The sequence below is a fragment of the Nannospalax galili genome, unplaced genomic scaffold (assembly GCF_000622305.1).
Source record: "Nannospalax galili isolate Female #2095 unplaced genomic scaffold, S.galili_v1.0 scaffold221, whole genome shotgun sequence".
NCBI lineage: Eukaryota > Metazoa > Chordata > Mammalia > Rodentia > Spalacidae > Nannospalax > Nannospalax galili.
The window spans coordinates 782,101-805,159 of NW_008344592.1; the positions used below are offsets into that span (position 1 = coordinate 782,101).

At 42.7% G+C, this 23,059-nt stretch overlaps 1 protein-coding gene across 4 annotated transcripts in view; it reads left to right on the forward strand.

Moving 5' to 3' along the window:
• Positions 1-22,724, forward strand: part of Cnbd2 (cyclic nucleotide binding domain containing 2) — a 78,175-nt gene extending 55,451 nt beyond the window's left edge. For all 4 annotated transcript variants that reach the window (XM_017800049.2, XM_008840768.3, XM_029567215.1 and 1 more), the window contains 4 exons: positions 4,816-4,993; positions 7,120-7,240; positions 16,977-17,140; positions 22,314-22,724. In XM_017800049.2, the coding sequence (XP_017655538.1) occupies positions 4,816-4,993; positions 7,120-7,240; positions 16,977-17,140; positions 22,314-22,644 (794 nt within the window). In that variant the 3' untranslated portion in view covers positions 22,645-22,724. The remainder of the gene's footprint in view (positions 1-4,815; positions 4,994-7,119; positions 7,241-16,976; positions 17,141-22,313) is intronic.
• The last annotated feature ends 335 nt before the right edge of the window (positions 22,725-23,059 follow it).

The window sequence follows — 23,059 nt, forward strand, 5'->3', positions numbered from 1 at the left end:
ATGTTTTTGGCCTGGTTGTTCTTTTCTGAAATCTCTCTAGATGCCAATCCTTAGCAACAATTAAGTGAGCAATATTTTTCTTTTCCTGCAAGCTGTGAAATGACATTGTTGACTTCTGTAGCCCTAGATGACCTGAAACTTACTATGTAGACCAGGTTGGCCTCAAACTCAGAGATCTACCTGCCTCTGCCTCCTGAGTGCTTGGATTAAAGGCCTGTAGCTCTTAGCATTCATTTTAAATAATTATTATTTTTATTTTATGTGTATGAGTGATTGCCTGCATGTATGTGAGTGCACCCGTGTCATGCAATGCCGTGGAGGTCAAAGAGGGCTTCAGATTCCCCTGGAACTGGAGTTAAGGACAGTTCATAGCTGCCATGTGGGTGCTGGGAATCGAATCCAGGTCCTCTACAAGAGCAGTCAGTGCTGAGCTGTCTCTCCAGCCCCTTAGCATTCATTTTAAGGCCAAGAGCGAACTAAACTGGTGAAAATGTGTTCCTTCAAGTTTCTCCCCAGCAAAAAGGCTCACTCATTCTGTTATAGAAACAGTATCTTCAGTCTGAAATGAGGAAGCTAAAAATCTGACCCTTATCAGAGAATTTTGCTCTTTCTGATCCCTAGACCTAGACCAATAACACACACACACACACACACACACACACACACACACACACACATACACACACACAAGCATGTTATCCATTGAATCCCATCTATTATTTACAACACCAATGGGATCATGTTCGTAGCTTCATTGTAGAGTAGAATTACTGCTGCTTGCAATGATGGTACCCACTGTATATACCGTTAACCATTGAGCCAGCTCCCCAGCCTGACTTTAAATTTTTTTTATTACATTTATTTATTTGCACATGTAGGAGATCAAAGGACAACTTTCAGGAGTCAGTTCTCTCCTTCTACCCAGTCCTAGGAATCTAACTCAGGTCCTCAGTCTTGATGTCAAGCACCTTCATACACTGAGCCATCTTGCTGACCCTGAATCAGAGGCTTCAAAACACTGGACATCAGCCTCACCCCCAAAGCCACATATTCATTATTTCAGTTGTTACCATACTTTGAAATACACCCACAAAACTTCACTCTTATTTGAAACAGGGTCTCAGGTAGCCCAGGCTGGCCTCAAATTTGAACTTCTGTGATTCTATATTATAGGTGCTTGTAGCAATAAAGTTCTTTTCTGTGCTGCTTCCGTTATATCACATAAGTTTTGGCATGTTTTGTTCTCACTTTCACACACCTCTAACAATTTCATTTTTTTTCTTGGTTTCAGTTATTCATTTACACTCAGTAAGAGGCTGTTCGGTCTCCATGAGTTTGTATGTTCTGTAGTTTTTCTTGTTGATTTCTAGTTTATTTTGAGACAAGGTCTCATGTATTCCAGCTTGTCCTCAAAATTACTGTTGTAGCTAAGGTTGACCTTGAGCTTCTGCGTCTCCACCTCCCAAGTCCTTGGATTTACAGGTGTGTTCTAACCACATCTAGTCTTATGTGGTGCCAGGGATCAAAGTCAGGGCTTCATGCATACTAGACAAGAATTCTACCAACTGAGCTACATCCACAGCCTTGATTTCTAGTTTTATTCCATTGTGGTGAGATAGGATACAAGAAATTACTTCAGTTTTCTTTTTTAAAATGTTTTAAAGTTTTACTTTTAAATTTTTATTATTTTTATTATATGTGTGAGTGTATTGCCTGAATATATGTAAATGCACCTATGTGGTGCAATGCCTGAAGAGGCCAGAAGAGTGCGCCTGATCCCTGGAACTTGAATTATGGAAGGTTGCTAGCAGCCATGTAGGTACTTAGAATTGAACCTGGATCCTCTGCAAGAGCAGCCAGTGCTCTTAACCTCTGAGCCATCTTTCCAGCTCCCAGTGGAAGTGTTTTTAATGTTCAAGAAGGACTAGATTGTAGTAGGATTGAGTTGTTATGTTGCTCTGTTGGATTAGAGTCTAGCTTAGTAGTTAGCCCCTCAACCCATGTGTTCAGATAACCAGGCTTAATCTCCAGTACAACTCTAAGAATAGAATTTAGTCTGCAAGAAGAATCACTATCCTCAGTTAACTTATTTAGTGGGTTTTTTTTTTTTTTTTTTTGAGACAGGATCTCTTATAGCCCAGGCTAGTCTCTGACTTGCTATGTAGCTGAAGCTGGCCTTGAATCCTGATCCACCCAAGAGCTGGGATTGTGTGTGTGCCATTGAGCCTGGCTTTTTAGTCTTTCTCTCTCCCTCTCTCTCTCCCTCCCTCTTCCTCTCTCTCTCCCTCTCCTACTTCCCCTCTCCCCCCTCTTTCTCTCACTCATTTAGGATAGCTTCTATTACAATGTTTTCAAGTTGCTAATCTTTCTCTTGCGTTAGTCTAAATTATTACTCCCATCATCTTCTGTATTTTTCATACCCTGAAGTATGACTGGGATCTTCTTGAACAACTATTTAGGTTACCTGATATTTCCTCCTTGGAATGTAGTTACAATCACTGTTTCATGTCCTTAAGTATCAATTCTGTCACCAGTGTCATTTCTGGATTAGTTTCAATTCTTTACTTTTTCTCTTCATGTGATTCCTATTTTCCTACTTCTTTTTGTGCTTGGTAGTTTTTTGTTTGTTTGTTTTTTTTTTTGTTTTTTTTTTTTTTTTTTTTTTTTTTTTTTTTTTTTTTTTTTTTTTTTTTTTTGCAGCCCAGGCTGGCTACCAACTCATTATATGGCTCCCAACTGACCTTGAACTCAGCAATCTTCCTATTTCAGCCTCCCAAATGCTGGGATTATAGGCATGAGCTATCATGTCCAACATTGTGCCTGATGGTTTTATTTTTTATTTTTTTTGTGTATGTATGTGTGTGTTCTGTACCTGTGTGGTGTTTGTATGTGTATGTGGTATATGCACATGCCCATGCATGCACAAAGAGGCCAGAGAAGGAGGTCAGGTGTCCTGCACTTTCACTCTCCAGCTTATTCCTTTGAGGCAGGGTCTCTCACTGAACCTAGAACTAAGCTGGAGACCAGCAAGCCCCAGTGATGCTCCTGTCCGTGCCCCACCCCCAATACTGGAGTTACAGGTATGCATGTGGCCATACCTGACTGGGGATGTGCTTTCACATCAAGTGTTCTTACCCACTGAGCCATGTCCCAGCCCCTTGGCATTTTTAATAGGATGCTAAACAATGAACTTTAAGTATTGTATATTTTATTATTCCTACAAATATTTTGACCTTTATTCTGGGACGCAGTTAAGTGATTTGAAAATATTTTGGCCTTTGAAGGCTTTTAAACTTTGCCATGTGGGGTCAGAGCAGTACATGATATAGAGCTGATTTTTTTCCTCATGTATAAAGTAAAACTCTTCTGAATATTCCACAGTACTCATAACTCAGTAGGCTTTCTATTCTTGTTAGTGGGAACAGGAACTTCCTCTGGTCTTCTATGAGCTCTGCTGATTTATCTGTCTAATCCCTTTGTTGTGATTAGTCTATTAGTAAACAACAAACATTTGTCATCTCCCAGATTCTGTGGATCAGAAGTTTGAACATGGTTTAGTTTGGTGCCTCTGGCTCAACATCTTTCCTGTAGTCAGGCACAGAGGCATACACCTGTCATGCCAGCACTTGGGAAGTTGAGGCTAGTCACCCATGTGTCTTTTCATTCCTGTTCCCACCCCAATATGAAAGTAAAGACAAATGTGATGATTCTTCCCTTCCTCCTCCTCCTCCTCCTCCTCCTCCTCCTCCTCCTCATCATCATCATCATCATTGCATGTTCTCTCTGTTCCTTTTTTCCTTTGCTTGAGGCAGGGTTTCTAGCCCAGGTTGACCTTGAGCTCACTATGTAGCTGAGGATGACTTTGAATTTCTGATCCTCTAGCCTCCCAAATTCTAGAATTACAGGCATTCACCACCATGCCTGGTTTATGTGGTACTGCCAGGTCTTCATGCATGCTAGGCAAGTAGTCTACCAACTACTAGATCCCCATGCCCAAACATGATCTATTAATGGAAAGACAAGATTTAAATAAAATAAAACTGAATCCAAACCAAAGCTTCAGCCCTTGGGGGGCAATTTGAATTCTGTGCCTCTCTCTTCCACCATGCTGATTGTGCTTGGTGGTTTAGTTTTGGATGTGTCTTAATGTTTCTCTGTTGCAACTTTCAGTTTATTTTATTCTATTTATTTAGTGTTTAAACTATGCTACGAACAGGGAAATCCTTTTTGTCTGGATGTCTCTGCAGAGGACAATTCATGGAAGCTATTTTTTTTCTTCCCTTTTTAAAAAAATTTTATTATTTATTTATTTATTTTATTTTTATTTATTTTTTGGGTCTTTTTGAGACAGGGTCTCCCTGTAGCCCCAGCTGTCGTGGATTCACTATGGAGACCAGGCTGGCCTCAAACTCACAGAAATCCGCCTGCCTCTGCCTCCCAAGTGCTGGGATTAAAGGCACGCACCACCACGCCTGGCTTGTTATTTTTATTTTATGTGTATGAGTGTATTACCTGCATGTGTTTAAGTGTACCTGTGTCGTGCAGTGCCCTCGGAGGTCAGAAGAGGGCATCGGATCTCCTGGAACTGGAGTTACAGATGGTTGTTAGCTGCCATGTGGGTGCTAGAACACAAACCCAGGTCCTCTGTAAGAGCAGCCAGTGCTCTTAACTGCTGAGCCATCTCTCCAGCCCCCTTTTCTTTCCTTCTTAAGTCTCTCACATTCCAGACAGTTCAAGCAGGTTACTATGATGTACTTCCACATTATTGTATACACAAGACCTATTAATGTGTTTCTCTATGCTTTCTCTTACCAGAAATGTCTCCTATGGAGAGATTTAAGGAATTCCAGATCAAATCATATCCCCTACAAGACTTCAACTATTTGAAACTTCTGTGTCTCCAGAAAGCCAGGAAGCAACAAGGAATAACCTTCCATGGGAATATCAACACCTCAGAAAATAGTCTCCTAAAGTTGCTGGGCCCAAAAGTCAAGTAAGCCAAGCTCCTAACAGATAGATGAATGTGGATATGGGTTTAAAGGGTGTCAGGGATATTGGAGAGGGACAGAGGTAACAGATAGATCCACCCAGAAGGGATGGGTATATGTGTGGCAGCCTAGAGAGGTCCTAGGCTTGGTATTGAGGACCTGCAACCTGCATTCACTGCCTCTAATTCGCAGGGCTATATTGGGCAGTCAGCCACTCCTCCTCTCAGGCCCACAGTAATGCATTTAGAGAAGAAAAGACAGGAAAAATCATCTGGCTCTCACATTCTGTATCCATGTTACTTGATGCTTTTGACTCAGCTTCTTCAGAAAACTACCCACCTCAGAGAGGCAGCTATAAGTACTATAAGCGCCTAACTTACAGCCAGTCCAAGTCAGGCTTGGCCACTTACTTGTTCTGTGTCCCTGATCAAGAGATCTGGTTTCTCCAAGCCTTATGCTTTATAGATAGTATTATCTGAGTCTCAGGGTTGTTGTTAGCCAGGAGTTAAATGAAATATACTGATAATTATACTTAATACTGATAGAGTGCTTCTGTGCCTAGTATTGAATTATATTATCAATTTTCCCAATAACCCCAGGGTGCTATTGTTTTCACTCCCATTTTTCAGGAAAGAAAACTAAGGTTCACAGAGAGATGAAGTTGTTTGTTCAAGGACACATAAGTAGGAAATGGCAAATCCAGTGTTCAGACCCAAACATCAAGCTAATGCTTAGTCTTTTGTTTGGCACAATTACCACAATAACATGAAACAACTCCATATTGAGGGCTGCACTTTTGCCTCTCCTTGAGAGCTCAAGGAACAGAAGAACACTCAGAATAGGTCATGGCTGGGCCTGCAGGGGCATGACCCTCTTCCCCATTTGGTCTGAAATTAAAATAGTATAAGGATATCAACAATGGCGTCCACATCACCTTCCTGCTGTTTCTCCAAGGGCCTCCTCACTTTTTTCACTAACACTTCCAATCTGCTGGTCTCTACAATAAGCAGCCCATGACTTCCAGACTGTTTTCTTTGGATGGAACAGCCATACAAGGAATCTAGTACTTCCAATCCCAATTCAGTTTTCCCAAGGGCAGAGATAAAACAGACCCAGCTTCTCTGTTTTGAATCAGTAAGGGAGAAGGGACAAGTTGGACCTAGAAGTAAAAAATAAAGGAAGGGGTTGGAGAGGTGGCTTAGCAGTTAAGAGCACCAGCTGCTCTTGCAGAGGAACTGGGTTCAGTTCCCAGCACCCACATGATGGCTAACAACTGTCTGTAACGCCAGTTTCAGGATCTGATGCCCTCTTCTGACTTCTGCAGGCACTGTGTACTTGTGGTGCACTTAATTGCATGTAGGCAAAACAATCATACATCATATTAGTTTATTGATAAAAATGTTATGCACAATCCAGTGGGGCAGGAATTGAAACCTGTCCTGTTCTTGTGGGGAGATGGCCCAGCTGTATTCTTAGCTGATTATCTTCTTGACCTCTAAACAGCATAGCCTCCCTCCTGCTGCCTTAGACAAGACCAAAGAAAGCACACCAGGAACCTGTGTAAAATTAACTCCAATATGAACAAAGTCCCGGGTCAGCAGACTGCCCAGAGAAACCTGTCTTTGCCAATAGACAAGTCACCTCTTCTCTGCCTTCCTGTCAAAAAACTCCAACAATTTCTGTGCCCCCAAGAGTACAAAGCTTTTTTTTTGTCAAAAATAGTCATTTCTAGACAGCTTTGGTTGTTATAAATTCTCTCTTCCATATAAGTTTTGAATTAAGTAGACCTGAGTCCCAACTCTTTCCTAGGCAGCTTGAAATTTATGCCTGGACTATGGTCCATCAGGCTGGCTAAGCTGCACTCGATTATCTGTTCTCCAGGAAGTATCCTTTTGGTGACTAAAGGACCCCTAGGTCCTTTCTCAAGTCTAGTCTCTCTTATACGTTCTGATCCCTGACAGTGACAGTCAGTCTCTTTCAAGGTTTAATTTCGAGTTGTCTCACCTTCTTGGGAGGTGCAAGTTCTCCAATAGGGAGACCTCTCCTATGCAGTGAGGGGAAGGCTGCTTACTTGGGACTTCATGATCTGTTTTATAAGGCCAGCTCTCTCTAACAAGCTGTCACATTTTAGATCCAGGTACGGAACATCAGTCAAATGTTCCATGGGCAATACCATGTTTGGTGAACTCCCCAAGGACGCTATAGTGGGGGTCTATATGAAGATCCATACTGTGGAAGAAGGAGATGTTGTGGTAAGTGAACAGAGTTTTGTTCACGCTATAGCATATTCCATGAACGGGTTGGGAGAATTGAGTAATGAGAAAGGCTTAGAAACACCCTTCCTATGTTTGATAAGAAATGGTGTTGGGCTGGTGAGATGGCCCTGTAGGTAAATGTACTTGTCGTGCAAGCCTGACAACCTGAGCTAGATCCCTGAAACCCATGGTGGAAGGAGAGAACCTACTTCCAAAAGCCATCCTCTGACTTCTGCACAAACCTTGAAAAATTAATTGTATGAGTTCAATCATATGACATCATGGAAAAGGTAAAACTTAAGTAAAATGTTCAGTGGATGCCAGAGATTTAGAGTTCAGGGAACAGGATGAACAGGTGAAGCATAGAACATTTTAGGATGGTGGAATTGTTCTGTATGCAACCATGATGGGACAAATGAAGCTTATAAACATTGTCAACACCCAGAGGACTCTTAGGCACAAAGACAAGGCTAGGCTCTGCTTGTTTTTGAATTTTTAGTTTGTTTTGCAGTACTGAGGATCAAATCCAGGGTTTCATATGTGTTGAACTATGTCCCCAGCTCAAGACTGAATCTTTTTTTTTCTTCACATTTTCAGATAGGGGCTTACTCTGTAGCCCAGGCTAACCTATATCTTACACTATAGCCCAGATTGGTCTGTGCCTTATTATGTAGTACAGGCTAGTCACAAATTTTTGGGTGACCCCCTGCCTCAGCCTCTTGAGTAGCTGGGATTATATAAATTATAGACATACAGAGTTAAGAGTGAATTTTAATTTATTTGGGGGAGGGGTTTGAGACAGGGTCTCACTATGTAGCCCTGACTGTCCTGGAACTCACTATGTAGACCAGGCTATCCTCAGATTCAAAGAGATTCACTTACCTTAAAGGTGTGTACCACCACACCCTGCTAACAGTGAATTTTAATGTGTACAATTTGGAAAAACAAAAACAAGGATGGTGGCAGTGCCTGTAATCCAAGCTACTCAAGAGGCTGAGGCAGGAAGTTTGCCAGTTTAAGACCAGAGTTGCATGGTGGTGAGTGCTTTTTGATCGCAGGCAGAGGCAGGCGGATCTCTGTGAGCTTGGGGCCAGTCTGGTCTACATAGCGAGTTCCAAGCCAGCCAGCTGGGGTTACAGGGAGACCCTGTCTCAAAAAGACCAAAAACTAAAAATAAAAAAAGAAAGTTTATCTCTCTCTCTCTCTCTATATATATATATATATAGAGAGAGAGAGACAGACAGATAAGATAGATATAAAGATAGATAGATGATAGATAGATAGATAGATAGATAGATAGATAGATAGATAAATAGATAGATAGATAGATAGATCTTTTGCTTTTTGCTTTGTCAGTTGACTGGACTAAAAAGAAATGACACCCCAGTGAGTGTAGGACCCCCCCCAGACTGGGGTACCCAACATCCACGGGAGGCCGCACCCCAATAACTCAGTCCTCAGACCAGGAGATGCAACAAGCAAGAGGATTTAATCGTTTGCGCAGACGGGCTCCTGCCTCACTCAGAAGGAGAGAGAGAACAGCAGCCCTGAGCTCAGCTCACAGGCGATTTTTAAAGGCAGAAACCACAAACCACAACCGGCAGCAACCGGCAATAGGGGGCTGGCAGCAACCGGCAGTAGTGGGAGGGGGCCGGCAACAGTCGGGGGGGAAGTCTCTGGTGATGTCCGGAGCATGAAAAGGTTAGCTCTTTCTCAGCAGTTAGAATTATTTTACTTCTTACTTCCTTGTTCTGAATATTCTTCTTTAGTCTGGGGGATTTGGTTTAAATCTACTTTAACCTGGGGGGGGCTTTAGTTTGATTCCATCAGTGAGCACACTTGGTATTCCTCTTCTCTCTCTCTCTCTCTCTCTCTCTCTCTCATAGTAAAAACATTTAATATGTAGTTTCTTTGCAATTTCCAAGTATAAATATATACTTTTGTTTTTTGATATAAAATAACTTTACATAATTTTTAATCTACAGAATATAACTGCTTTCTTTAGAACAAGAAAATTTACAAATGACAGATATTGCTTCTTTTGTCAAAAAATTCTTCAAGCAAGGCAGAATGCATGGCCACTTGCATTTAAAATAATATGGTGGTAAATAGTAAATATTTATAAAAGTATAAATATATTATTATTACTAACTGTAGTTGCCATGTACAATAGATTACTTGAGCTTATTCCTCCTGTCTAACTGAAATTTGATAAATGAACATTCTTTTTCTTTCATGAGTTCAACTCCTTTTAGATTCCATATATAGGTGAGATAATTTGATATTTGTCTTCCTGTGCCTGGATTATTTCACTTAATCTGTCCTTCGGATTTAACTGTGTTATCACGAATGATAGGATTTTTTTCTTTCTAGTATAGTATTCCCTGTATACTCCACTTTCTTTACTCATTCCTCTCCCTCCCTCCCTTCCTTTGTTCCTTTTGGTCTTTTTTGAGACAGGGTCTCCCTGTAGCCCCAGGTGGCCTGGAACTCGCTATGTAGAACCAGGCTGGCCTGAAACTCACAGAGATCTGCCTGTCTCTGCCTCCCAGGTGCTGGGATTAAAGGCATGTGCCACCATGCCCGGCTGTACCTTGGTTCTTATGAACTAATGGAGTGCAGCTGTCTCTTGAACACACTGACTTCATTTGTTTTGGATATATTCCTGGAAATGGGATTTCTGGATCATAATATAGTTATTTTTTACATTTATTTATTTATTTATTTATTTATTTATTTATTTATTTGGGCATGCATGCATGGTGTGTACGTGTAGGTCAGAGGACAACTTGCAGGAGTCAGTTCTCTCCTTCTACCATGTAGGTTGTAGGGATTGAACTTAGGTCACTGGACTTGGCAGCAAAACACCTTTTCCTGCTGAACCATCTTGCCAGTCCCCATAGGATAGCTCTTTCTAAAAAATTATTTGGAGGGCTGGAGAGATGGCTCAGCAGTTTAAGAGCACTGACTGCTCTTGCAGAGGACCCGGGTTTGATTCCCAGCACCCACATGGTGGCTATGAACCGTCCTTAACTCCAGTTCCAAAGCCCTCTCCTGACCTCCACAGCATTACATGACACAGGTGCACTCACATACATGTAGGCAATACACTCATACACATAAAATAAAAATAATTTTTTTTGTCTTTTTTGAGACAGGGTCTCCCTGCTGTCCTAGAACTCACTATGTAGACCAGGCTGGCCTCAAACTCATCAAAGATCCGCCTGCCTCTGCCTCCCAAGTGCTGGGATTAAAGGCGTGCACCACCATACCCAGCAATAATAAATAAAATAGTTTTAAAATAAAAAAATTATTTGGAGAAACTCTATGCTATTTTTTGTAATGGCTGTATTAACTTTTTTGTTCATGTAGAGTATATGATGGTTTCTTTCCTCCATATCTTTTTCAGTATTTGTTTTTTGTCTTTTTAACAATGACTCTTTCATAATTGTGAGATTCCATATCTCATTGAATTCTTCATTTACAGTTTCCTGATTAATGATATTGAGCAGCTTTTCATGTACCTATTGGTCATTCTGTCTTCCTTTGAGAAATGTCTGTTGAAGTCCTTTGTCTGCTTTTTAAATTTTTTTTTTCAATTTTTAAACTTTTTAATTGAATTGTTACAATTTTCCATACACTATAACTTGATGGTATTTATATCCCCTCCCCATCCACATGTCCCTTTATTGTCCCTCACACAATTTAATATACTCTATTATATATATAAGGCCTATGAGTCTAATTTGTCTCCTTAAATGTCCTTCAGTATGGGTCCATCCACTGGAGCCTGGTTAACCTACCAAGAGTCCCATCCTTGAAAGAGACTAGACTGTCTCTGCCCTTCCCAGCAATTGCCAAACCTTCCTTAGATTCCTTAGGTTGGGTTGAGTTTTCTTACCCACTTTCCCAAGTCTATGCTGGGATTTTGTCTGGTTTGTGCTTGCATTGTATGCTGTCACCATTGCTGTGAGTTCATGTGAGTACCTGACCAGCTGTCTGGAAAACTCTTGTTTCTTTGCAGTCATCCACTACCTCAGACTCTTAAAATCTTTCTGCCCCTTATTCCTCAATAATCCTTGAGCCTTTAGGGCAGAAGTTTGATATAGGTATCTGCTGGATAGCTTCAGTTGTCAACTTGACACACCTGGGAGAAGGGAACCTCAGTTGAGGAATTTCTTCTATTGGGTTGGCCTGTGGCCATATCTATGAGGCATTTTCTTGATAGTTAAGTGATGTGGGAAGGCTCAGCCCACTGTCAGTGGTGCCACCCCTGGGTTGGTGGTCCTGGGTTGTATAAGAATGTAGGACCCCCAAGCAGGGGTACCCAATGTCCACGGGAGGCCGCACCCCAATAACTCAGTCCTCAGACCAGGAGATGCAACAAGCAAGAAGATTTAATCGTTTGCGCAGATGGGCTTCTGCCCCACTCGAGAGAGCAGCAGCCAAGAGCTCAGCTCACAGGCTTCTTTTAAAGGCAAAAACCACAAACTACAAGCGGCAGAAGTGGGAGGGGGAGCGGCAGTAGTGGGAGGAGGAAGTCCAATATCAGGAAATTGAGTTCCCAGGAAATCATCCGTATCTAGTCTCTCTCTAGGTGGGCCTAATGACCTGAGTAGGTACAAAGCAGTTCCTCTATGAGGAAGGAACAGGAATAAAGACAGCAATGAAGACAAGCACTAAAGCAGAACAGCCAAGGACACAGCATGCTTTTTCTCAGCAGTTAGAATTATTTTACATCTTATTTCCTTGTACAACTTTTCAGAATATTTTTCTTTTGGTCTGGGGGGACTTGGTTTGATTCCATCAAGAAAACAGGATGAGGGGCTGGTGAGATAGCTCAGTGGTTAGGAGTGTTTTCTGCTATCGCAGAAGGCCTGAGTTCAATTCCAAGCATCCACATTAGGTGGTTTGCAACCACCTGTAGTCCCAGCTCCAGGGGCATCTGATGTGGGCACCTGCATGCACTTACACATATCCTCCCATACACATAATTAAAAATAATAAGTATTTTAAAAGAAAGCAGGCTGAGGATAGACTAGGGGAGCAAGCCAGTGAGCAGCATAGCTCCATGGTCTATGCTTCAGGTTCCTGCTCGGAGTTCCTGGCTTGGTTTCCCTCAGTGATGAACTGTGACCTGGGAGATGGTTTTGGTCAGTGATTTTTTTTTTTTTAATCACAGCAATAGAAAGTAACTAAGACAGTACCTATTCAGAGGTAAGCACTCTGCAGCCTCTTGTTCTCTGCTCACTGGCTCATTGTGGGTTTCTATGTTGTTCACCATCTTCTGCATAGGAAAATTCTGTGGTGAAAGTTGAGAGATGCACTAATTTATGGACATAACAAGTCATTATAAGTCAGTTTAATATGATAGCTATTTAGTAGAAAAACTAGTATTAGGTTCTCCCCTATGTCCTGTGACCTGTCTAGCATCAGGTTCCTAAGCAGATATCAATGTCAGGTATGGGCTCCATCTTATGAAGCAGATCTTAAATCCAATTAGAGAGTGATTGGTTACTCCCATAATATTCATGTCACTATTGCACCATTGGACATGTCTTGCCAGGCCAGTTGTTGTTGGCGCTCACAGGATTCACAGCTGGGTCAGGTTGATGATTATTTTTCCTTCTGGTAGCATACATAGCACCTTCCAGCACTAAGAACACTAACCAGTAGAGATGAGGCTCTGAAGCCAGCACCAGCTTGATTTCTCCTTGTTTGTTCTACAGCTCATCATGTCTTCAGCAAAGGGTCTTACCATCCAATTTTGGTGGGTAACAAAGAGCAGGCTTTGCCCAATCTTGAATCAGTTTGTTTTCTTGCTATTAAGTTGTTTGAGTTCCTTATGTATTTTATATTTTTTTCTTTTTTGAGACAAAGTCTCACTATGTAGCCCTGACTGGCCTGGAACTTGCTATGTAGATCAGGCTGGCCTCAAATTCACAGAGCTCCACCTGCCTCTGCCTCCCAAGCACTGTGATTAAAGGAATGTGGCACTGTGCCCAGATTAAATATTTTTTATTGGATGTATGGTTTACAAATATTTCCTCCCATCCTGGAGGATGTCTTTATTCTACTGATTGTTTCCTGTGCTCTGCACAGCTTGTTAGTTTGATGCAATCCCATTACCTAGTTTTCCTTTTGTTTTGCCTGGGCTTTTGATGCCATACCAAAGGGGGGAAAAAATCATTGCCAGGCCAATCTCAAAGCAGAACTTCATTTCCTCTCTTTTTCTTTAACTTTATTTATTTATTTTATGTGTATGAATGTACTGCCTACATGTATGTAAGTGCACCCATGTCGTACGATGGTCACAGAAGTCAGAAGAGGGCATTGGATTCCCTGGAACTAGAGTTACAGATGGTTGTTAGCCACCATATGGGTGCTGGGAATGGAACCCAGATCTTCTGCAAGAGCAGCCAGTGCTATTAACTGCTGAACCATCTCTACAGCCCAGAACTTGATTTCTAATAACATTTCTCAATAAAATAAAGGTACAAGGAATCCTTAGAGAAATAGTTGATTCCAAGGCTGTGACAGGAAATATATAGGATGAGCCTAGAGCATTTTATGGGACTTGAAAATAAGGACGTATGGCAGGAACCCTACACTGGTGGAGTGCCAAAGGACATGGGCCAACTGAAAGAGCTTGTCACAGCCAAAGCTGGAGTAACTGGAGCTGAAATAGAGTGGTACTAGAGTATAAACCCAAGTAGAAAATTACTATTGGTGAGCACATAATGATATAAGTAAATCACTGGTGAATAAATTAGTAAATGGAGGAGAAACAGATCTCCCTGCAAAATAGAAGTTACTCATGTATAACTCGCTAGGCTTGAATATGGGCTATACACCCAAGTGAATTCCTTCTAAGAGTATTGAAAAGGGCAAGAACTTGAGGAACAGGACCTCAGCCAAGTGCCCTGATCTGTCAGCGGCTGTTAATACTAGCCTCAGAGATAGTGAGATGAAAATGAATGTTACCTCTGTGTTCATCCTCTCAGTACCATAATCCCAGTATAAGCAAGAAAAATATCAGACAAATGCTAATAATACAGCATCCTACCAAAGTCCTGTTGAGTACTCCTCAGACCGCCGAGGTCATCAGCTGCAAGGTAAGCCCAAGAAACTCTGCTTGCCAAGAGGTGCCTTGACCCAACAATGAAACATAATGTATCCTTCAGGCTAGTGGAACAGAATAAAGGGCATTTGCTTAAAACCAGGAAATCTAAACCAGGGATAGCCAGGTGTGGCACACAGCACACACCTATAATCCCAGCACTTGGGAGACTGAGGATGATTATGAGTTTGAAGCCAGACTATGTTACACAGGGAGACCCTGTCTCAGGAACAAACAAATAGAAAAAAAATTCCTAAGAACAAAACAACATGCACAGGAAATCTTAACTGGTTGACTTCAGTTTGTGATAGGATCAATATCAAAGCTATTGGTCTTACGTGAAACCTTAATAACAGGGTAAATTGGTTGTGGAGTATATGGGGATTCTGCCCTCTTCTCATGGTTTTCGGGAAATCTGAAACTGTTTCAAAAAATAGATGATTGAAAAAATGAACCCAGTCATGGAGGGGCAAGTATAGATGAAACAAACTTGGCCCTGGTGGTGAGTGTGGGGAGAAGGGAGAGGGAGAGCCAACACAGAGTTCCAGAGAGTGCTTGTGGAGCTGTGTTTCCTCACCTGGGAGGTAGCTGCATATGGTAAGCCTGGAGACCCCATATGTTGCTTCCTTTCAGCTATGCCTGAGTTAAACATCTCCAAGACCATCCTTACACCCTTTTCCCCGTGTTACCATGGGTGGGGAATACTTTTCCATTGGCCTGAGTATCAGAAAGTTCTGCGTAGAACTGAGTTAGGGTTAGGGTTAGATTAGGGTTAGGTGTCTGGGTACTTAGCACCAGCCATCTATCAACACTGATTTAAGGATTTTTGACCTCTTGGGAAGTTTTTTTTTTTTTTTTTTCTCAGTAGAACTGTAGCTTTAAACTAGCTCCTCCCCTATCCTCCCACCCCACCACCAAAATGAAATAGAAGAAATCAATTCCCTTGCCCCTTAGACATGTAAAGATCGCCATTTGGGCTTTCAGTCTGCATTTCTACAGCTTGGTAATCCCCTAGCTGTCTGGTAATCCCCTAGCTGTCTTATACAGGAGGAACAGCTTCTTTCTCTCTGGCCCCCTCACTGCCTGCATCTCTGCTGTTTCTCAAGGTTTTAGAATACACTGCACACAGTCAAACACTAGGTACAACGTGGGAGCTGGGGATGCTCAGTCCAGCATTCTGGGCAGATGGAGGCATGATGATGGGTAGATGGTGGGAGGTTGTATAGGAACAAGACAGTCTTGGCAGAGTCTTTACTGTAAAGAGCCGTAATGCTAGGGCTGGAGAGATACTCTTGCAGAGGACCCAGGTTCAAGGCCCAGCACCCACATGAGGCTAACAACCAACCATAACCTCCAGTTCCAGGGGATCTGATGTCCTCTTCTGATCTCCGTGGGCATTCCATGACGTGGGTACACTTACATGCATGCAGGCTATGCACTCATATACATGAATTAAAAATAAAATAAATTAAAAATTAAAAAAGCCAGGCATGGCGGCACACACCTTTAATCCTTGGAAAGCAGAGGCAGGTGGATCTCTGTGAGATCAAGGCCAGCCTGGTCTACATAGTTCCAGGCCAGCTGGGGCAGCAGGGAGACCCTGTCTCAAAAAGACCAAAAAAAGGAGTTGGGGGCGTAATGCTGGAATGTTCTAGAAACAGCAGCAGTTGGGGCCTGGAACAAAGAGACCCAGATTTTTTTTTTTCCAAGTCCTAAGGAAAAGAAAATGGATTTACTCAGCAAAGAGATGTGTTTGAGGGCCAGGCATGGTAGTGTATGATAGGTAAAAAGTTGGCGGAGAACGAGCGAATGGAGGATGAGGCACCAGGACACAGATAAAACTCCATCAAAATAGGGTTTATTAGCAAAGGAACACATGGGACAGATTCCCTTCTGGGCAGGGAGAATGTCTGCCCGGGTCTTGAGCTGGGTCTTTTAAAAAGGGAGGCTTCTGCTTCCTGCAGAAAGCGGGAAGATGTATTTTTTTAAAAGTTGGAGGGGTGGGAGAGCGGGACTGTTAAAACCTGTCCTCTTTAGAGATCAAAGGGGAAGCCTGCTGTGTTGGCCAAACAGTGGAGAAAAGTCTGCTGCTCTTGACTTCAAAGAGAAGGTGCTTATCAGCTAGGTTCCCTTTTCTCAGGAGCATGAGAAGTCCTTGGGATCCTGTTGGTGAGGGGGCAGGGCTATCTGAACCTTAACAGTGTACAGCTGTCCTAGCACTCAGGAAGCTAAGGCAGGAAGAGCATTCAAACCCAGGAGTCCAAGGCAAGCCTGGGCAACATGACAAGATTCCATCTCAAAATGAATGCATGAATGAAAGAACAGATGACAGACACCTAGGGACTGAGACTGACATGGGGAAAGTTCGAGCACAGTAATGTGAGGGGGGCCTCTGGGAACAGGGCTGCTCTGTGGTGGTGAGAAGCCAGTGCTTAGGGCTCTTGTTCCAGGAGTGCTGTGGTGGTGTGTAGAGGAGCCCTGGGCTACCCCTTCACTTTACTCCAAGCCTCCAAATGACTCTCCTCCCCTCCAAGGCCTCATTTTCCCTACCTAGAAAATCTGCCAGTGTATCTGACTGGTCTCTGAAGTTTAACTTCTGTGCATTCTCTCTAGGGCTCTCACCAGGTCTTCCTCCCAGAGAGCCAGCGTGACACACGGACCTTCATCCTTATGAGCCTGGGAGCAGAGTTGATACGGGTGAAAAAAGAAAAATTTTATGACTTGATTGATGAAGACACAAGAGAAAAGTTCTTAAAGATCGAGGCTGAGTATCCTAGGTCAGTGCTGGAACTGTACATAAGTCCTTTCAGCTCCATTGAACAAATTTCTCCCTTTTACTTTAGCAAAAGAAGTGGGGGAGGGATGATAGAACCAAATGCTGATGAGAGTTGTTATTCCTTGGAGCTGTGCTTTGGATGCTAATTTGAGCATTATGTATCAAGGGCTTAGCTGTAAAACTATTTCTAACCTTTGAGGCAGTGATCTACCCCTGAATTTGTTTTTATAAAGCCAAAATATGAGGAAAGCTGCACACATTAAGATGTCCATAGTACTCATATCCATGAAGTAACAGTATCCATGTGTGTCACACTAAGGGGACAGCTTGGAAAATGGTGGTACTTTCCCTTGATAAAACCTATTGTTGGAGCTGGAGAGATGGCTTAGCTATTAAAGCCCATGATGCTCTTGCAAAGGACTCCATTACTAGCAACCACATCAGGTGGCTCACAACCACCTGTAACTCCAGCTCCAGGATATCTGATGCCCTCTTCTGGCCTCCACATGCACCACACTCATGTGCCCATATCCTGACACAGACACACAGGTATGTACACAATTAAAAATCAAAATAAATCTTTTAAAAAATATAATTGCTTAGTGCTGGGTGTGGTGGCACATGCCTTTAATCCCAGCACTCAGGAGGCAGAGGCAGGTGGATCTCATGAGTTTGAGGTCAGCCTGGTTAACAAAGTGAGTTCCAGGCCAGCTGGAGCTACAGGGAGACAGGGTGTCTCAAAAATAAATAAAATAAATAAATAAGTAAATAAGTAAATAAATAAAAATATAACTGTTTTATTAAAAGATGGAAATTTTGATGGCTCTATAGCCAGAGGGTAAAATGGTGAGATAAAGATACAAAACTGTGCCCACTGATTGTCACTCTTACTACTTTTGCCAGAGGGTGTGGGAAGCAATGATGCCCTGGTGGAGGCAGAGGAGGTTTGGAGGCAGGTGGATCTAAGATCGTTTCAGTCTTGCCTAATAAGCAATTTAAACACTGAACCAAACATGATGGTGCATGCCTATAATCCCAGCACGTGGGAGGTTGAAGCAGGAGAACCTCCGGTTTCAGACTAGCCTGGGCTATGTGGTGGGACGATGTCTTAAAAAAAAAAAAGTTGCTGGGTGTGGTGGCACACGCCTGTAGTCCCAACACTCAGGAGGCAGAGGCAGGCGGATCTCTGTGAGTTCAAGTTCAGCCTGGTCTACATAGTGAGCTCTAGGCCAGCTGGGGCTACAGGGAGACCCTGTCTCAAAAAGGACCAAAAGAAAAAAGAAAAAAAAAAAAAAGTCATTTCCCCCTTTAGGCTGCAGAGTCCAATCAGCAAGACAAAGGAAAGCAACTAGATGGTGTTTCCACAAGTATTGAATGTTTGTTGATAGGTTGGTTTCCAGTGGTCCACAGATTGACATGGTTTAGTCTTTTTTGTGCGTATGAAAATTTTAGCCATTTATTCTTTTTAATTTTTAAATTAGCTACATGGTATTAGGTGTCATTATGGCATTTCCCAACAAAATCTGTTTTTGTTGATTCTCTTTCCTTATATCTCCCCTCCCTCTGACTCTTCCATGTAACCTTCTACCCTGTTGCAGACATGTTTAGTTTTGATCGTTATAGACAGATTCCAGTGTAAATTAGAACAGTATGATGAACTCACTAAAACCAGGATTAGATGGATCTTGTTGCTCAGGGCAGAGTTAAAATACATATTTGAGTAAAGGAAACTGAAACCAGGCCTGGGGGGTACAGTCCTAGAATTCCAGTCGTTGGGAGGTAGAGGCAGGAGGATCAGAAGTTCTAGGCTTATATAGAGAGTTTAAGACCAGCCCAAGCTATATGAGACTCTGTCTCAAAAACAAAACAAAACAAAAAAACAAGCAAAAAAGGAACGGAATAGATTTAAGAAAAACCACAAGCCAATCAAATAACATTTTATATGTAGATAGGGCCAAATTGGGGACTTTTGTGAGAAAAACAAGTTGGAAATCTGGTGGCTTCCTTCAGCTTAGAGGTGACACAGTCCTCTGACTCCTGGATGCTATTTTATTAAAAATTGTTTTTCAGAACAACCAGCTAGAAAAAGAAGCCCAGGAGCCTCAGCTCCTCACATGGGGCTGGTGGTTGGGGATGGAGTCAGTATTTGTGGAGTTAAAACTCCAGGAAGGTTTATTTGACTCAAGCATGCAGATGTTTGAGGACTTGCCCCTGTGCTGCTTGCTCAGCGCTTCGCTGAGCCATCCACAATGCTGACAGACAGGACTGCGTCCTCACTGATTGTCGAACTCAAGGTTTTCCAGACTGCACACTCAGGCAGGAAATATCCATTATCTAACTCAAATCCCTCATGTTTGAATTGAGACACCTGTTCTGCAAATACTGGGAGCTAGCCAACTTAAAGACTACCCCTACACAACCCACGTCATGCCACACAGATCATGCCACACAGGACAAAATAAGAAACTGGGCTGCAATGCTACAGCCCATGGGATAGGAGAAGACCCTTCAGCTGAGGTGAGCCCAGGGTTTGGAAATGCATTCCTGCAGGAAGCCAAAGCTCTGAAAGAGCTGCCCTGTTGACTGGAAGCAGTTCAGCATCCACAGGCTAAATGAAATCTTGTCTTAGACTCTGGGTCTCCAAATAAATTATCCCATAGAATGTGTAATTACATGCTCGTCCCATATTGGTTTCAGCACGTTCCTTGGCCTCTTCAAACCTTTGTTTCCATGTCTGTGAAATGGGGTGGTTGTGAAAACTAAAGACCTAATCAGCGTAAAAGGCTGGACATGTGTAGGTGCTAGGCCACAGTCAGATACTATTCTGTTGTGTAAGAAGCTGGAGTAGGTGGAAATTTTTAAGAGGAGACTGTCCAGTCCCAGTGTGCTGGTAGATGTCTGCCAGCCAGCTTTCCAGGAGGCAGGGGGAAGCCTTGACTAGCAACATTTGCCTGTTTCCATGGTGTAATATGCCATATCGCCCATTTCAAGCTACCTACCTGATGTCACTGAACCTGGAATTGAGAAGAGATGCACACAGTCAGTGGGTAGGAGCTGGCTTTGGGATGTTACTAGGACCAAAAAGTCCTTGTAGCTCATTCTGACTGCTAGGAATTTTCTTAAGCAATTTCTAGGGATCACCTTGACTTTGTCCTGATCTGTGTCATCCAGCCAGAGGAATATTTGTGATTGCTAGAGAGATGTCAAGCATGCCTCCTTGGGCAGATGAGTCCAGATATGTTAGAAGAAGTTTGACATGCCCTTACCCTACTGAGGTCTCACAAGGAAATGAGTCATTAAGTGTTGAGCCCATTCCACTCCTGCTGTCCCACCTGCATGTGCTGGGTTGGTGGGGGGGTAGAACCAGGGCAGTCACCAATCTGTTTCTCTTCAAATTTGTTTATTCTGGACATTTTATATACACGGAGTCATTTTGTGTGTGTGTGTGTGTGTGTGTGTGTGTGTGTGTGTGTGTATGCACGCACGTGTACATATATAAATGACAGAGAAAGAGACTTTGTCCATTTATTAGTTGGTGAATATTGGGTTATTTCTATTTTTTAGCTATTATGATTGATACTGTTATGAACATTCTTGTACAAGTTTGTGTGTGAACATATATTTTCTTTCTTTTTGAGACAGGGTCTCCTTGTAGCTTCAGCTGGCCTGGCCTGGAACTCTCTATGTAGACCAGGCTGGCCTTGAACTCAAAGATCCCTGCCTGCCTCTGCCTCCTGAGTGCTGGGATTAAAGGCATTCACCACCATGTCTGATTTGTGAACATATATTTTTATTTCTCTTAAGTACACTCTTGATGATTGAGTCACATGGTGACTGTATGTTTAATCTGAGGAATTGTCAGACTGTTTTCTGAAGTGGCTGCACCAATTTATATCCCCTCAGCAATGAAGTGGGAGCCTCTCTCCAGATTCTGGGTATCCCTGGGTTTCTGGTGAAAGTGGACCTGGTGTGAATGGAATCTCTTTGTAGTGTCTCCCTTTCCCATAATAGTTTAGATGTACATTTCCCTAATGACTAATGATCGTATATTTAATTTAAACTTTTTGTCTTTTTGAGACAGGGTCTCCCTGTAGCCCCAACTGGCCTGGAATTCACTATATAGACCAGGCTGGCCTTGAACTCACAGAGATTCGTCTGCCTCTGCCTCCCCAGTGCTGGGATTAAAGGCATGCACCACCATGCCTGGCTAATTTAAACTTTTTTAATCACATTTTTTTTAAGAGATAGGGTCTTGCTACATAGCCCACACTGCCCTGGAATTTGCTATGTAGACCAGGCTGTCCTGGAACTTACTATAAGCTGTTATCCAGTCTGACTTCAAACTCATGATCCCCCTTTCTTTTGGGTAAGATTACAGGCATACAGTAAGCCCAGCTCTCCAATAGACTTATTTTTTTATTTTATTTTATTATTGTGTGTGTTCATGTTGTATATCTGTAGATGCACAAATGCCAGTGAATGCATATGGCAATCAGGGGACAACTTTGAGGAGTCAGACTCAGGGTGAACTCAGGTTGTCAGGCTTGTGCAGCAAGTGCCTTTACCCACTGAGCCATCTTGCTGGCCCTATTTTATTTTATTTGAAACAGGGTCTTACTGTGTATCTCAAGCTACCCTCAAACTTACTGTGTAGCCCAGGCTGCCCTCAAAATTCACAGTGATCCTTCTGCCTCCACAAGTACTGAAATTATAGACGTATGTCACCATCTCTGGTTTAGCCACATTATTATAAGATATAAAAAGAAACAAACTTCAATCTGCTTTATTGGATGCAGTATATCTAAAGTCTTATTTCGACATATTATCAATCCAAAAATTATCATTTCCTATTTCTTTGTGGTTGTGCATGTAATTCAGTGGCCATAGTTCAGGCATTCAGTAGCCTGATGTGGCTTGAGGACTGCACTAGAACAGCACAGCTCAGGGAAGAAGGTTGGAGAATGGAAAAGGAGGCAGAGAGAGAAATGTGGGGAAGGATGGGGGGAGAGAGGTTGCTGGGGTCCAGCGTGTTTAGAAATTGGAACAGCGGGAACCAAGGCTGGAGGACAGAGGCCAGGCAGAGGCTGGAGCCCCTCCCAGGCCAGAGGGCAGAGAACAGGGGACAGAGGGCAGAGACAGTTGCTCAGGAGCTCAGTTTTATGCTTGCCCTTCAGTGACGAGGAGCTGTGCCAGAGGTTCCTCAGGGAGAACGACTGGAATATCTTCCGGAAGGATCTGGTGCGGCTGCTGGTGGAGCCTCTCCAAAAGCAACTATTCACCCCCATCCAGATCAAGAAGAAAGAGATCTACAACCCCAAATCTTTAGTCCTGGATTTGTGTAGCCTCAACAAGAGGTCTAAGCAACGTCATCCCATTTTTCTGGCACCCCAGAAATACCTTCCCCCACTGAGGATTGTCCAAGCCATCTCAGCACCCCGGCACAAAATCCGAGAACTCCTGCCAAAAACAAAACAAAACCAAAAAACCCACAAAACAATATTTTAGATGATTCCTACTGGGTTTTTTGTTGCTGTTGGGGTTTGTTTTTGTTTTTGTTCTGGGATTAAAGGCCCACGCCACCACGCCTGGTCTTCCTACTGTTTTTTTTTTTTTTTTTTTTTTTTTTTTTGGGAAAAAAAAAAAAAAAAAAAAAAGAGGACGATAAATCTTTCACTGTGATATATCAAAATAACAGAAAAGGGCTTTGGATTCCCCTGGAATTGGAGTTAAGGACAGTTTGTAGCTGCTATGTGGGTGCTGGGAATTGAACCTGGGTCCTCTGCAAGAGCAGTCAGTGCTCTTAACCACTGAGCCATCTCTCCAGCCCTCCTACTGGTTTTTTAAGTAATTAAAATTATTTTAGACAAACTACATATAGGAGGTGTTGGACTTGTGGGCTGTGGGCTGGGTCTCTAGCTGA